This window comes from Suricata suricatta, chromosome 3 (genome assembly GCF_006229205.1).
Source record: "Suricata suricatta isolate VVHF042 chromosome 3, meerkat_22Aug2017_6uvM2_HiC, whole genome shotgun sequence".
Lineage (NCBI taxonomy): Eukaryota > Metazoa > Chordata > Mammalia > Carnivora > Herpestidae > Suricata > Suricata suricatta.
The window spans coordinates 128938665-128956444 of record NC_043702.1 but is presented as its reverse complement, the minus strand read 5'-3'; the positions used below and the strand labels follow the sequence as shown (position 1 = coordinate 128956444).

General features: G+C 37.4%; 1 protein-coding gene across 1 annotated transcript in view; it reads right to left on the bottom strand.

Annotated features, from left to right (window-relative positions):
* The window catches only part of AXDND1 (axonemal dynein light chain domain containing 1), an 80023-nt gene that overhangs the window by 24977 nt on the left and 37266 nt on the right, over nt 1-17780 (bottom strand). The window contains exons 14-19 of the mRNA XM_029933358.1: nt 14618-14781; nt 12987-13062; nt 10453-10687; nt 3513-3714; nt 2589-2682; nt 428-477 (exon numbers count right to left, since the gene is read on the bottom strand). Coding sequence (XP_029789218.1) covers nt 428-477; nt 2589-2682; nt 3513-3714; nt 10453-10687; nt 12987-13062; nt 14618-14781 — 821 coding nt within the window. The remainder of the gene's footprint in view (nt 1-427; nt 478-2588; nt 2683-3512; nt 3715-10452; nt 10688-12986; nt 13063-14617; nt 14782-17780) is intronic.

The following is a 17780-nucleotide window of genomic DNA, read 5'->3' as shown; positions in this document are numbered from 1 at the left end:
GACACTTAACCAACTGAGCAACCCAGGCGCCCCATCTTTTTATAAAAATATAATTTATTGTCAAATTGGCTGACATACAGTGTATACAGTGTGCTCTTGGTTTTTGGGATAGATTTCCAAGGTTCATCGCTTACATGCAACACCCAGTGCTCATCCCAACACGTGCCCTCCTCAATGCCCATCACCCATTTTCCCCTCTCTCCCTCCCCCCCACCACCCTCAGTTTGTTCTCTGCATTTAAGAGTCTCTTATGACTTACCTCCCTCCCACTCTGTAAATATTTTTCCCCTTTTGCTTCCCCAACGGTCTTCTGTTAAGTTTCTCAAGATCCACATATGAACACCAGCATTCTTAATGAAAACAAATCATCTCTACTTGGCTAGGGTAACCTTGTTTTCTTTTGCTCATTCTACTACATTAAACTAACCTCTTCCTCTTTAGTTCGGTCAAGGGTATAAACCCATCAAAGCTGAAGTTCTGCAAGTGCACCAAGGCATCGCAGAGCTCTAAACTAAATTCTCAAGGATGTCATGGGATTTTAAATTCTTGAGGGAAATAACAGTGATGTGTAACATCTATCAGCACAGCATTAACTTGATATAGTTCACAGTTTCAACAGTGGTTGTACTCGATCACTTTTGATGACATCTTTCCTTGGCACAGTAGGTTTTATTGGTGGTTTGTGGTAAAAAAAAAAAAAAAACCACAAAAAACAAAACTTTGGGAAAATCAAGGTTCAACAGGAAATGGGGGGGGGCACTGTCTCACCCAGTTCTAAGCTTAGAGAAGTTATACAGTGTTCAAGTGCATACATTCCATTAGTAAATAATGTTAATTAAATGCGAATAAAAGGGTTTCTTTTTCTTTCAATATATGTATATCTAAAAAGTTAAACCAAAACATTAAATTCTACAAAGCTTATTTGAGCAAGCAGTTAGAATCAAGCAGTGTCAAAACCACAAAATGGTTAGGGGACTCTGCAGGCAGGGGCCAGGAAAAACATTTGTATAGATAAGACAGTGAAGCAGCGCAAAGCAATTATTTAATTGGCTACAACTCAAATGTTTGCCTTATTTGGGAAAATTTAGTTATTTGGCTCTTGTGACAGTTGTTCCTGAGTTTCACTTTTTCATACTCAAGAAAATCTAGTTGACTGGTTATGATTAGTCCTTGAGTTTTGTTTTAATAGATTCAAGGGCACTGACTCTGGCTTTGGGTTGTTTGCAGAGGCTGCCCAAGGCACCAGAGCTACCCCCGTATAATGGCCTCCTTGTTTAACTATTTTAACACGGATTGCCTTTCCAAACAGCTACTAAGTTATTAGGACACGAATATTCAGTAAGTTGTTTGAAACTACCTACTTAGCAAACTGAACTCTGAGGGGTTTCTTTTGGTTTAGGAGCGTGAAAATACTGAGGCACAGAGAGCAGTGCAAACCGGTCAAGCCTGGGAAGTTCTGCATTACACAGTTTGCTGAGGCTGGGTCCCAGACATGAAATGCAGAAAATGTCATGAAATGCAAACGTCAAACATGCCGTACTCTTCAAACACCCTATCTCCTTTCTGTGTTTGGTGAGTTCCTAAGTATTCTTCTAGGCTTACACAGGACCTACTCTGCGAAGCCTTTTTAACTTCCACTGGCTTTAATTTGTTCCTTTTCCCATGTTTCTATACTGCTCTGTACATCGCTCTATTAGAACTGTGTGCACACCTGTCACCTCAATTAGCCTGTGCATATTTTTAAGACACAGGCCATCATTTTATCCCTCAAAACCACACATAGTACTTGACAGAGAATTAAGTACTTAATAAACGTTTGTTAAATGGATAAATAAAAATCAAACTTGGAAGTCTATCTGGTACTAAAACGCAAGCTTCCCATCTCAGAAGGAAATGGTTGTTAATGACCTAAAGGAACACTGATGAGTGTGTTTTTACACCTTAATTAACATAACAGGAAAAGGGGAACTCTTCCTGACTTGCGATTTCACTCTTCAAAGATATTTTCCCCCACATTCACAGGCTATACCCCTGCTGCTTCTCAAAGTAAATAAATTCCCAACTGCTCTTCTCTACACCAATGGCCTGGATTTATAAAAGAACTCATTTTTGCTATATAAATTATTAATTGATCCTTGAGCTATCCCTAATAAACAAACAGAAACATTATCTTCATTTCAAAGTTGTATTGGAGAGATTAAATGGTAGAATCTAGGGTGTGCAATAGTTCGTAGGTGAATTTAAAATTTGAATCAAGGCCCCTGGGTGGCTCAGTTGGTTAAGTGTCAGACTCTTGATTTCAGTTCAGGTCATGATCCCTGGGTTGTAGGATGCACGCTCAGCATGGAACCTGCTTAAGAGCTCTCTCTGTCTCTCCCCAGCACACTCTCTCAAAAAGAAAAATAAATTAAGTGAAATAAAATTTAAAAATAAATATCCATACAAATCATTTGAGTAACTATATCACCTAAGTTCCCATTTTGCCCTCCCAACCTCCCTTTAATTGGATAGGTATGACCTAGTTTCTCCTTTAAGAAAACTCCCAGCCAAGGCAAAATAAAATTTCACAACCCCCTACAAGTACATACCTGGCGCTGAAATTCAATGTTACCATTGTGAATCTCATTGGCTATCTTCAAAAGCCATTGTTGAATCATATTAAATATTTGTGCTTGAAGTGCCCTGAAGGAAAAGTCGATAAAGTAAAGGTAAGTGGATCACTTGGAGTATAGAAGTTTAACTATCAGCTAAAAGAAAAGGTTTTATTTGGACTGGGCCTAGTAAACTTAGGTGTTGACAATTGCTTGAGAATTCAGAAAAGGTGAATCAAAGCCTTAAATCACGTGGTATAATGGCTCACTCATTGTCATAGTCTTCCTAACCCCGGGCAGGTAGCAACTGGCATGATGCACTTGGAACAATGTAGATCTTACCTTCGGTCCTAACTCTCTACTGTAAAAACTCACACTCCTACCCTTTACATTCACTTCTAGGCAGTGAGACCACAAAGTGAGAAGAATGAGTTTTAGAATTCTCAAGAGATTAATTTCCAACATAACAACGTGAGGAGCAAAGCTGACCCACTCCCCAGCAAAGCGGGGCGAGAACCGTTAGAAAAACAAAACCAAATGACTGAAAGTCTCTAGAAACGGTCCAAAGAACAAACAGCAACTGAAGAAACATGTGTTCAAGACAACCTGTGAAAATTCAATCAGAAAGGCAAGGAGAGACTATGGTATTTGAAACGAGACTCTTTCCTCTCTTCCCTTCGAAGCTCAGTGAGGCAGAAACTCCACTCCGGGCTGCTGGGAGTCATGAATACAGAGATCTCTCATCTTCGAGTTCTCAGTCAAGGGCTTTCTTCCCGGGAGGAACAGGGCCTCCAGGGCCTTCCCGGGAGGCACAGGTTTCTTATCGGACCCCACCTGCCTATCGCTGAGGCTGGGTACTGGGAAAATGCAGTGGAGAAGTAGAGATTCCCTTCTGTCCAGTGGAAAGCTATGGGAACTTACGAGCCAGAATCCATGTCTGCACACTGAGGAACGGTACCAACAATGCTTAACAAGGTATCCAACTGAGATTTCATTTCCTTAATTTTTATATTAAGTCCCTCCCATTCTTCAAGATACATTTCAGGAAACTCTAGGACACTTTCCATCTTGAAAGAACAGAATTCAAGAGAACTAATCACACTTGGAAGAATTTGAGAGATACCTAGAAAAGTGAGAAAAGAAGTAACTTTTAAAAGTAGTCATAAGTCTACCATTTTAATAATAAATTATAAAATGCCAATGGGCAGGTGCATTTTTTTTTCATCTTTTTATTATCCTACAGCTTGCCTAGTGGAGAATCTTGCAGAGTTCCTAAATGTTTAGTGAATAAACACTGTGTAATCAGTGCTTTTCTGACTGATGGAATATTTATTTCTTTGATGACAGTTTATACTCTAAGTTTCTTGTCTTCTCTGCTGAGAACCAAATGTATTAAACTCAGAAACCATGAACCACAGTTTTCTATAATAGGCATTAACTCATTCATTCTGTTAAGAGGACAATGATGACAAGCAGCTTCTTCATGGTTACAGGATATTTAATAACAGAAATGAGACTAGTTTGATATTTGAGTCATTTTTTTAGGTCACTGTTCAGGTTTTCATGAAGTTCATAGTTTTGGTCGGAACAAGGATTGAGTCTGGATACTAATCTTTAACCAATTCACTGTGAAATCATGGCAAAATATCCCCTCCATACCTTTGTCTTATCTCATTTGCACAATAAGAGATGGAATGCTACCATCTCAGAGATATATAAAGAGAAATCATTAAAAAGCAAACTTTTGGGGCACTTTTGGCTCAGTTAAGTGTCCAACTGACTGAGCACAGATCATGATTTGGTTTCACCTCAAGGTCATGAGATTGAGCCCCGCACTGGGCTCTGCACTGACAGCACAGAGCCTGCTTGGGGTTCTCTTCCCTGACCTATCTCTCTTTCTCTATCAAAATAAATAAATAAACTTTAAAAAAATAAATACTAATGGGGCATCTGGATGTCTCAGTTCGTTTAAGCATCCAGCTTTGGCTTAGGTTATGATCTCGCTGTTAGTGAGTTCGAGCCCCACCTTGGGCCCTCTGCTGACAGCTCAGCTCAGAGCCTGAAGCCTGCTTGGGATCCTGTGTCTCCATCTCTCTCTGCCCCTCCCTCACTCATTCAATCTCTCTCTCTTTCCCTTCCCCCCCCTCAAATAAATATGAAAAATAGAAAAATAAAAACTAAATAAATTTAAGAAAATAAATAAAAAGCAAACTTTTTCTTGTCCTTGATGAAAATACTTCACTGCTTTCATTAGTAAACGTTGATCTCTTCAGAGTATTCAAAATGATCTGTTAATTTTGCTATCATTCATCACTTTGACTTCCTCATTTATCTTAAACTATTTATTACTACATTTTTTCTCTGCTCATTTTGTGTTCTCATGGGTAAGTAATGGCATTTTATCTCTATTACTGATGACATAGATAATAAAGATTGAGTTTTCCCATGGAGAGTAGTTTTATGTTGAACAACAGTGCCAATCAATGGACCAGGGCTGCCTGAACACTTTATTGGGAAGGATTCTTAAGTAACATGACACAGTGGGTGAAAGTCATCATTCTTATGAAATACAGCATTATTCAGAATCTCAAAGTATCTCTAGAATTTCTCACAATGTCCAACATCAATCAGAAACATGAAAAGAATTGACCCTTGTGAGTCAAGACAAAATACAGACAATTAAAAATGACCTATAAAGACTACCAGATGTTATCAAATTATCACGCATGGACTTGGTAATTAACTGTGAGCAACATAAAGAGGCAAAAAGTACACCCACACTTTTTTGGTCAATTAATGTATGACAGAGGAGGCAAGAATATGCGATTGGGAGAAAAGATAGTCTCTTTGATAAACAGTGCTGGGAAAATAGGATAGCTACATGGAAAATAATGAAACTGAACCACTTTGTTACATCACACACAAAACTAAACACAAAATGGAATGAAGACCTAAGTGCAAGACATAAAATCATAGAACTCCTAGAAGAAAACATAGGCAGTAATCTTGCCTTAGCCACATTTTTCTAGATATGTGTCCTGAGGCAAGATAAACAAAAGCAAAAATAAACAAGTAAGACTGCACCAAAATAAAACACACATGCACAGCAAAGGAAACCATCAGCAAAACAAAAGGGTAACCTACTGGATGGGAGAAAATATTTGCAAATGATATATGTGATAAGAGGTTAATATCCAAAATATGTAAATAATTTTGACACCTAAAAACTAAGTAATCTGATTAAAAAGAAGAGACATTTTTCCAAAGAAGACATATAGATGTCCAAGAGACACATGAAAAGATGTCCGACATTACTCATAATCAGGGAAATGAAAGTTAAAACCACAATGAGAGATCACTTTACACTTGTCAGAATGAGTAATATCAAAAAGACAAGAAATTAAGTGTGGTTAAAAAAAAGGAACCCCCTTATGCACTGTTGCTGGGAATGCAAACTGGTGCAAGCACTGGGGAAATCAGTATTGAGGTCCCCCCAAAATTAAAAATGGAACTACCCTGGGGCACCTGGTTGCCTCAGTCAGTTAAATGTCTGACCCTTGATTTTGGCTCAGGTCATGATCTCAATTTGTGGGTTTGAGCCCCGCATCAGGCTTTGCACTGACAGTACAGAGCCTGCTTTGGATTCTCTCTCTCTCCCTCTCTCTCTGCCCCTTCCCCGCTCTTTCTCTTTCTCTCTCAAAATAAATAAATAAACACAAAAAAAAAAAAAAAAAAAAGAACTCCCTTATGATCAAGCAATTGCACTATTGGCTATTTACTTAAAGAATACAAGAACATAAATTCAAAGGGACACATGCACCCCTATATTTATAGCAGCATTATTTACAACAGCCAACATATGGGAGCAGCCTAAGTGTCCATCAAATGATGATGGTGTGAGATATATATATATATATATATATATATATATATATATATATATGTGAAATCTTGCCATTTGCAATGACATTGAAAGAGCTAGAGAGTATAATGCTCAAGTTAATAAGTCAGTAAGAGAAAGACAAATATCAAATGATTTCACTCATATGGAATTTAAGAAACAAAACAAACAAGCAAAGGGTAAAAAGAGGGAGAGAAATAAAAAGTTTCGCTATTTACAGATGACAGGATCTCATAAAAAGAAAAGCCTAAGGAATCTGCTAAAAAACTATTAGAATTAATAAATGAGTCAGCAAGGTGGCAGGAAAAAAATCTAAATACAAAAGCAAGTATATTTCTTACACATGCAATAAACCATCCAAAAATGAAATTAAGAAAACAATTGCATTCATAATAGTGTCAAAAAGAACACAATATTTAGGAAAATATTTAACAAAAGAAGTGCAGCTGCAGCAACTTCTTACTTGACGCATCTTCAGAGGCAAGGGAAACAAAAGCAAAAATGAGCTATTGGGGAACCTCACCAAGATAAAAATCTTTTGCACAGTGAAGGAAACAATCAGCAAAACCAAAAGGCAAACAATAGAATGGGAGAAGATATTTGCAAATGATATATCAAATAAAGGGTTAGTATCCAATATCTACAAAGAACTTACCAAAATCAACACCCAAAAAACAAATAATCCAGTGAATGGCCAAAAGCCACGAAGAGATATTATTCCAAAGAAGACATCCAAATGGCTAAAAGACACATGAAAAAATGCCCAATATCACTCATCATCAGGGAAATACAAATCAAGACCACAATGAGACACCACCTCACACCTGTCAGAATGGCTAAAATTAACAACTCAGGCAACAATAGATGTTGGCAAGAATGTGAAGAAAGGGGATCTCTTTTGCACTGCTGGTGGGAATGCAAACTGGTGCAGCCACTCTGGAAAACAGCATGAGGTTCCTCAAAAAATAAAAAATAGAGCTACCTTATGACCCAGCAATTGCACTACTAGGTATTTATCCAAAGGATACAGGAGTGCTGATTTGAGGGGGCACATGCACCCCAATGTTTATAGCAGTATTATCAACAATAGCCAAAGTAAGGAAAGCACCCAATGTCTATCGACTGATGAATGGGTAAAGAAGATGTGGCATATGGAATATTAATCAGCGATCAAAAAGAATGAAATTTTGCCATCTGTAACAACGTGGATGGAACTAGAATGTATTAGGAGATAAGTCAGACAGAGGAAGACAAATATGATTTCACTCATTTGTGAAATTTAAGATGCAAAGCAGATGAACATAAGGCAAGGGAAGCAAAAATAATATTTAAAAAAAGAGAGAGGGAAACAAACCATAAGAGACTATTAAATACAGAAAACAAACTGAAGGTTGCTGGTGGGGTATTGGGTAGTGGGGAAGGGCTAAAGGGGTGAGAGGCATTAAGGAGGACACTTGTTGGGATGAGCACTGGGTGTTATATGTGAGTGATGAATCACTGAATTCTATTCCTGAAAACAAAACAAAACAAAAACATTAAATAAATAAATAAATAAATAAATAAATAAATATTTGTTCTTTTGACCACTTCTAAAAAAAAAAAAAGAAGTGCAAAACATTTTCAGAATTGTAGAAAACATTGTTGAAATAAACTAAAGATCCAAATAACTGGAAACACATCCCATATTCATGGATTGGAAGATTTCACATTGTTAAAATGCCAAACCCCTATCAGAATTCAAGTTTATCTCTTTATAGAAGTTAATAAGGTATTTCCAAAATTCATATGGAATCAGAAGTGAATCAGAATAGCCAAAACAATCATAAAGCACATAAAGTAGGACTCCTCACACTTCTTAGGTTTAAAACTTACTACAAAGCGACAGTAATTAAGACAGTTTGGTACTGATACAAGGACAATGGGAAAGAACTGTGAGTCCAGAAATAAACTGCTACATCCAGAATTAAACCATTATATCAACTAATTTTTGACAAGGGTGTCAAGGCCATTAAATGGGGGAAATATGGTCTTTCCAACAAATGGCAATGGGATAATTAGATATTCACATGTAAGAGAATGAAGTTAGACCTTTACCTCACACTATATACAGAAATTACTCAAAATGGTCAAATCCCATAATATAAGAGCAGAAACTATAAAATTTCACAGAAGAATACATAAGGGTAAGTTTCATTTCTTTAAATTTGGAAAAGAAATTTCCAAATTTCAGACATGGCACTGAAAGCACAAACAAATAAAAACTTAAAAAAATAGATAAATTGGACTTCAACAAAATTTAAAATGTTAGCACTGCAAAGTTTTGCACTGCAAAATTTCTGTACTACATCAAAAAATGAAACAAAAAAAGCCCATAGGATCAAAGAAAATATTTACAATTCATATATCTGAAAAAATATTTATATATACAATATATAAAGAACTCCTACAACTCAAAAACAGAAAAACAAAATCCCAATTAAAACATGGACAAAGGATCTGTCTGAATAGACATTTCTCCAAAGAAGAAATACAGATGGTTAATAAGCCTTAAAAAGATATCAACGTCAGTAGTCATCAGAAAAACATAGCTGGGGCGCCTGGGGGGCTCAGTCGGTTGAGCGTCCAACTTCGGCTCAGGTCATGATCTCAGTTTGTGAGTTCGAGCCCCACATCAGGCTCTGTGCTGACAGCTCAGAGCCTGGAGCCTGCTTCGGATGCTGTGTCTCCTTCTCTCTCTGCTCCTCCCCCACTTGTGCTTTGTCTTTCTCTGTCTCTCAAAAATAAAAAACAAATGTAAAAAAATTTTTTATAAAAGAAAAGAAAAACATAACTCAAAATGAGATACTGTTACACATTCACTAGGATGGCTAGAAACAAAAAGTCAGGTAACAAGTGACGGCAAGGATGTGGAGAAACCAGAACACTCATATCCTGCGGGTCCGTAAATAAAATAATCCAGCATCTTTGAAAAGCGTGACAGTTCTCAGAAACTTAAAAATAGAGTTATTACTTGACCAACAACTTTACTCCTAGAAATATACCTAAGAGAAATGAAAAACTATTTCCACATAGAAATATGTAAACAAAATTTAATACCAGCATTATTCATAATAGCCAAAAAGAAGAAACAACCCAAATGTCTATTAATGTAGGAAATGACACACAAGGAGCACCTGAGTGGCTCAGTTGGCTAAGCATCCGACTTTGGCTCAGGTCATGAATTCGTGGTTTGAGAGTTCAAGCCGCACATCTGGATCTCTGCTATCAGTGCAGAACCTGCTTCAGTCCTCTGTCCCCCTCTGTCTGCCCCTCTCCCACTGTGTGCATGCACGCTCGCTCTCTCTCTCTCAAAAATAAATAAACGTTAAAAGGAAACTATATTAAAAAAGAAATGATACACAAAATGTAATAAACACACAATGGAATATTATTCAGCCATAAGAATGAATAGAGTACTGTCACAGGCTAAAACATAGGTAAACCTTTAAAACATTAAGCTAAATGAAAGAAGTCAGTCCCAAAGCATCATATTCTGTATGATTCCATTCATATGAAAGTCCAGAATAGAGAAATCTACAGAGACAGAAAATCAGGGATGGGAGGACAAAAGAGTGATAGCTAAACCATACAGGGTTTCTTCTGAGGTTTATTTTTACAAAAATATTCTATAGTTGACTGTGGTCATGGTGGCACACATCTGTGAATGTAGTAAAAGTCACTGAATTATATACTTTGAACAAGGAGCTTGTTGCATGTGAATTACATCTCAATAAAGCAGTGTGCTCAGTGCTTTATTTTTCTTGACTTCTAAAGCCATGTGTACATATTATTTTGATTTTAAAAATTAGTTGTATTACAAACATAATCACTATAATTTAGATTTTAAATACTCTGATACAAATAACAATCTCTATCAAAATGCTTTATAATGTGAAGCAATGTGTCATTGTTTTTTCTTACCATTATCCCCATTTATTCTTATTTCAAATTCTTTGTAAAGTCTCCTAATGGTTTTCACAATTTCCTCCATGTGCTGTTGCTCTGGCGGCACCTCCCCCTCCAAACTTTTATGGCGACCAAATATCCCAAACCCAGTATCTGTCCAGTTTTCCTGCAAACGTTTAATGGTCTTGAGAGAATCATATTTCAACACTAGAAAGTCCCCAGTAAACTTTTCTTTGTCTTCATTCAGTATCTAGAGAATGAGAGGAGTGTCAGGAAATTAGACTATTATTCACTAATGAGTTCATCAAAGTCTACCCAGATCTTTAAATCCCCAGTATCTGCCAATTATTTTGGAGTCATATATCCTATTATTATTTGTTCATACCATTTTTTAATATGACATAATTTCATTTTCAACATTAAAGTGAATTTAAATTCATTGTAATACCCTGTAAGATAACCCATAGTTTACCAGAATGAAAATAATTATATTAAACCCTATTTAGGTATTTAGGTAAAAATGAATGGCAGGCAAAGAAGGATCAGAGAGCTGAGCATGTGTAATTACTATATGCTTTGGTGAGGACGTCAGACTGAGAAAGTTGCTAGAATATATATGTTGTGTTTTATTTGTCTAATGCCAAGTCCAAGTCCTACAAAACTGTAACTTACATATTTGTGACTCAGAAAATGCAGATAAATCACCCATGCTTCAAAATGAGGAATTGGTACAAAGAAGCAATGTCGCAGAGTAATTAAGGGCAAGGATTTGGGAGCTAGAGAGACCTGGACCAGTCTGACTCTGCCACTTACCATTTATAGACAACTTAGGTAAGTTACTTAACGTCTCTAAGCTTCACTTCTGCATCTGTGACACAGGGATGTGAAAACCTGCATCCTTTGTCTGACAGGAGGCGGTAAGCACAGTAATGTACGGAAAGTACCTTCAGCCTGACAGGGGAAGTGCTTAATGAATGAGACTTATTATTCCTACTAAATAAAGTAGCATGATTTTTTTCAGTCTTATCTATTCAGTGTCAAAATTGCCAGATAAACAGTAAAGTCACTACACTAGATATATGATAAATAGGATAAAAAACATCTTCAATTCTGAGAATATTCTGCTCAAGTCATTCCATAAGACAAGAAAATGGCTTTCTGGGATCTGGATGAGATGTCATCAGGCCACGAGTCTGACATTCACTTTGGAGGTGTCTCAATATCTTACACATTTTCCTTTGTCAGACTGCTAGGACGTAATAGTAGTTTGATTACTGAACTCTATTTTCAAAGCTCAAATTCTTTTAAAAAGACATTACTGGGGCCCTGGTGGCTCAGTCAGTTGGGCAAGTGACTCTTGATTTTGGCTCAGGGCACAATCTCAGTTTGTGACTCCAAGCCCTGTGTCATGCACTGTGTTGATGGCTTGGAGCCTACTTGGAATTCTCTCTCTCTGCCACTCCCCTGTTCATGCTCTCTCTTGCTCTCAAAATAAATAAATAAATAAACTTAAAAACTAACTAAATAGGGACTCCTGGGTGGCTCAGTCAGTTGAGTGTCTGGCTTTGGCTCAGGTCATCATATGGTTTGTGGGTTCAAGCCCTGTGTCAGGTTCTGTGCTGACAGCTAGCTCAGAGCCTGGAGCCTGTCTTCAGAGTCTGTGTCTCCCGCTCTCTCTGACCCTCCCCTGCTTGTGCTATCTCTCTCTGTCTCTCAAAAATAAATTAAAAAAAAATTTTTTTTAAACTAACTAAATAAAAAGATGTTATTAATAAGCAAAGTGTAGTATATACATGCAGTGGAATATTATGAAGCCTATAAAAGGAAGCAAATTCTGACACATACTACCACACAGATGAACCTTAAGGACATTATTCTAAAGGAAATAGGCTAGTCACAAAGGGACAGATACTGTAATTCCAGACATATGGTGCCTAGAGTAGTCAAATTTATAGAGACGGAAAGCTCAGTGGTGGTTGCCAGGGGCGGGGGGAAGAGGCAGTGGAGGAGGCTAGTGTTTATTGGGTAGAGTTTCAGTTCAGGAAGATGAAACATGTCTGGACATGGACGGTGGTGATGGGTGCACAATAGGTACACTTAATGCCATTGAATTGTACACTTAAAAATCATTAAACTGATAAATCTTATGTGATATATACATTGTACCACAATTTTTTAAAAAGATGTTCTTAATTTTAAAAGTCCAAGTTGTTCTTGAGACAAAAGCCAGGTACAGGAGAGGCACAAATGTTCCTTCTATCTGATGATTAGAAAAGAGAATCAGAGCGACCCTCACTGCCACCCAAGTATCTTTTCCCAGTTCTTTCTGGCAGCCTAACTATATTTGGCCCAAAAATCTAAAATAGAACTGAAAATAAAATACTTAAGTGTACTTTTAAAAGTCCCTGGCATCTTGCTGTTTTCTTTGTCTTTCATAAGATGTCATATGGCATTCTCAAAAGATGACATGTGACTCATGTTTGTTGGTGAGGAGTGGCAAGTTTACAAACAGCATTTTGATTACCAAACAGTTTATTCGAATGTCTCACCTGTTGCCACTGCTTGAAATCCGCAATAACTGGCTGGAATACATTTTCTTTATCAGGAGATAAACTGTCTTTTTTACTGGAAGAAGGAAAAAGAACAAGAGCGGGGTCTCAGAACAATGTATAAACAAAGAAAATTATGAGTCTGTATACTGTATGATAATGTTATCTTTCTCCTGAATGATTTCCAAGCATGCCTTCCAGGGTTAGCCTCTTTCCATACAGGCATTCATCTTTAAATTTGCAAATGTAAATATTAATATAAATTCAGGCTCCAATCAGACATGAGCAATCAAGTCAGAGGTCATAAGAGTATTGAAATGGTGGTTTCTGGGTCTTCGACATCCAAAATTAGATCATCACAGAATAATTCCTGTTGAATACAACAGCCAAAACAATATGTAACTAGAAAGGAAACCTAATGAATAGCTAAGACTCAATACTTAGTTCAGGAGTCTCAGCTTCTGGGAAGAAAGAGTCTCCTTTAATATCTCTGAAGTCGCACAAGGAGAAAGCTCTTGATAAAGAAGTTCTTGAAGAGAAAGGGAAATGTGAACCTGTTATCTATGCTCCCCTAACCAGCTAAGAGTTAACAAGCAGTAGAACCAGGCAATGGCGGTAGTCACTGCTGGGATACTTACCAGCTTCAGCTTCCAGAACTTCCAAACCTAACTGGGAAACCATAGAGGATCTGAAAAACCAATACCATTGTCCTAAATTTGAAATGGAAATGGTTCCTAAATGTGTTTACTCAACAGACAAAGCATCTTAAAGTTAGAAATCATTGAGTCAAGCCTGGATTCAAAGTCCAGATTCCCACTAACTTGAGCTGTAATTTCATCATCTGACCTTGACTTAACTACTTTATAAGCAGACTTATCCATTGCCAGATTTCTCTAATTGTTACAAAGTATAATATCCAATCAAAATCAATCTCCTTATAACTGCCGCCTACTGATTCTATTTCTCTGCACATGCAGATGAATCTAGATATTCAGATTTGCCAATAATAATGACGTAAGTTGATGTGAGAGCAAAGGAAAAAAGGAAGAGGAGAGCAGTGGAGAGAAGAGGAGGGGGGAGGGGAGGGGAGGAAAGGAAAGGGGAAATGCTGAACTGAAATGGAGGCAGTAGCAGTTGGGTAGAGGGATCAGGTGGACTACAGAGATGTAGCACCAGAAGCCATAAAACCACTCAAGTTCCTCGCAGGCCTGTACCCTTGGAAAGACTGCTAGGTACCACACCAAAATCAATGTTAGACTCATTACATGGTAAAAGAGAGGCAATGAAAAAGAAAGAATTGGACTGAGTTATCAGACATGATACAGTAAAATCAAAAACAAGAGTCTCGTAGACCTGCGGCACCCAGGTGGTTCAGTCAATTGAGTGTCTAACTCTTGATTTTGGCTCAGGTCATGATCATGGGGTTGTGGGATCAAGCCTCTCTTTGAGCTCCATGCTCAGCGTAGAGCCTGCTTCAGATTCTGTCTGTCTCTCTCTCTCTCTCTCTCTCTCTCTCCCCCCTCTCCCTCCCTCTCCCTCTCCCTCTTCCTTACTCTCTCATTCCCTCTTTCTCTCTAAAATAAAACAAACCCACAAAACAAAACCCTTAAAAAAAGATTCTTGTAACTCACCTATTATTTCTGAAAAACTGCTGCCACTTGGTAAGGCCATCATTAACAATTTGCAATTTCTCTCTTGTAGATTCTTCATTTTGTTCCACTTCGGTTTTAAATTTATTCATTAAGGTTCTCCATTTCTGTGTCAATCTCTCCAATTGTGCAAGGTCTGCGGTGTCCTAGGTAATATGTGTAGAATCAAACCACTTAGTCATGTAACAAATACTTACTAGCATACACTAATAATGTTAGTGTATTGATATTGTAATGCTAGAGACATCTATAGAAAATTGATCAAAATTGAGAAGATATTACTCTTTTAAAATATCATCAGTACTATTACATAGCCCTTTCGCTGGTAAATTTTCCATGGTACATAAAATATTAGGGGCAAGAGTTTTTCCTTTGCAACATGACCCCAATTTCTCCACAGGACTTTCATGGGAGGTAGTGTGATACATTGGAAAGAACAGGAATTTCAAAGCTAAACAAAACCAAACGTGAATCCTAGCCAGTTTTGGCTATGGAACGTTAGAGGATATTATTTCATCTATTTGGGGTTAATTTTTCTTATCCAAGAGTAAAGACCCTACTATATATTTTACAGGATTGTTATAAAAATGAAATGAAGGGCACTTGGGTGGCTCAGTGGGTTAAATGGGTCTGACTCTTGATTTCGGCTCAGATCATGATCTCACAGTTCATGAGATCAAGCCCCACATCAGGCTCCTTGTTGACAGTGTAGAGCCTGCTTGGAGTTCTCTCTCTCCTCTCTTTCTGTCCCTCCCCTACTCTCATGCACTCCCTTTCTCTCTATGTCTGTCTGTCTGACTCTCTCTCATTCTCTCTCGCGAAAATACACTTAAAATTTTTTTTAAAAGAATTAAATGAAATGACAAGTGTAAATGGTATCACTCTAGAAATACACTAAATGAGCCCTCCATAAATATAAACAAATTGAGATCATACAATGCACACTTTTCAGATTCACAATATGAAACTTGAAATCAATCACAGGAAAATGTCTGGAAAACTTCCAAAAACATGGAGGTTAAAAATCATCCTACTAAAGAATGATTGGGCCAATCAAGCAATTAGAAAATAAATTTAAAAATATATGGAAACAGGGGTGCCTGGGTGGCTCAGTTGGTTAAGCATCCAACTTCAGCTCAGGTCCATGATCTCATGGTTCATGGGTTCAAGCCCCGTGTCAGGCTCTGGGCTGACACTAGCTCAGAGCCTGGAGCTTGTCTTTAGAGCCTGTGACTCCTTCTCTCTCAGACTCTCCCCTGCTCATGCTGTCTCTCTCTCTCTCTGAAAAATAAATAAAAACATTAAAAAATTAAAAAAATAAAATAAAAATATATGGAAACAAATGAAAATGAAAATACAACAATCCAAACTCTCTGGGATGCAGCAAAGGCAGTCCTAAGAGGAAAGTATATTGCAATCCAGGTCTATTTCAAGAAACTAGAAAAAGCACAAATTCAAAATCTAACAGAGCACTTACAGGAACTAGAAGGGGAGCAGCAAATGCACCTCAGACTCAGAAGAAGAGAAATAATAAAGATCAGGGCAAAAATAAACAATATAGAACCAAAAAAAAAAAAAACAGTTGAACAGATCAATGAAACCAAGAGTTGGTTTTTTGAAAAAATAAACAACATTGATAAACCTCTAGCTGGGCTCCTCAGAATGTAAAGAGAGAACCCCCAAATATACAAAATCATGAATGAAAATGGATCTATCACAACCAATCCCTCAGAAATACAAGGTCATCCGGGAATACTATGAAAAACTGTAGGCCCACAAACTGGACAACCTAGAAGAAATGGACAAATTCCTAAACATACATGGACTACCAAAATTCAAATGGGAAGAGATAGAAAATCTGAACAGACCCATAACCAGTGAAGAAATCAAATCAGTTATCAAAAATCTCCTAACGAATAAGGGCCCAGGGCCAGAGGGCTTCCTTGGGAATTCTACCAGACAGTTAAATCAGAGTTAATACCCATTCTTCTCAAACTATTCCAAAAACTAGAAATAGAAGGAAAACTTCCAGACTCATTCTACAAAGCCAGCATCACTTTGATTCTCAAACCAGACAAAGACCCAACAAAAAAAGAGAACTACAGGCCAGTATCCTTAATGAATACAGATGCAAAAATACTCAACGAGATACTAGCAAGTCGAATTCAACTGCATATAAAAAGAACTATCCATTATGATCAAGTGGGATTCATTCCTGGGTTACAGGGCTGGTTCAATATTCACAACTCAATCAATGTGATACATCACATTAACAAAAGAAAAGATAAAAACCATATGATCCTGTCAAAAGATGCAGAAAAAGCATTTGACAAAATATAGCATCCTTTCTTAATAAAAACCCTCATGAAAGTCGGGGTAGAAGGAACTTACTTAAACATCATAAAAGCCATTCATGAAAAGCCCACAGCAAATATTTTTCCATGGGAAAAACTGAGAGCTTCCCCTCTGAGATCAGAAACATGACAGGAATGTCCACTCTCACCACTGTTGTTTAACATAGTGCTGGAAGCCCTGGCATCAGCAATCAGACAACAAACAGAAATAACAGGCATCAGAATGGGCAAAGATGAAGTCAAACTTTCACTTTTTGCAGACGACAAGATACTCTACATGGAAAACCCAATAGATTCTACTAGAAGCCTGATAGAACTGATCCATGAATTCAGCAAAGTCACAGTGTACAAAATCAAAGTACAGAAATCAGTTGCATTTTTATACACCAATAATGAAGCAACAGAAAGAGAAATCAAGAAACTGATCTCATTCACAACTGCACGAAATACCATAAAATACCTACAAATAAACCTAACCAAAGATGTAAAAGATTTGTACGGTGAAAACTATAGAAAACTTACGAAGGAAACTGAAGAAGACACAAAGAAATGGAAAAACATTCCATGCTCATGGATCAGAAGAATAAACATTGTTAAAATGTCATTATTACTGAAAGCAATCTACACATTCAATGCAATCCCAATCAAAATTGCACCAGCATTCTTCACAAAGCTAGAACAAACTATCCTAAAATTCGTATGGAACCACAAAAGACCCCAAATAGCCATTGAAGAAGAAAACCAAAATGGGAGGCATCACAATCCCAGACTTTCGCCTCTACTACAAACCT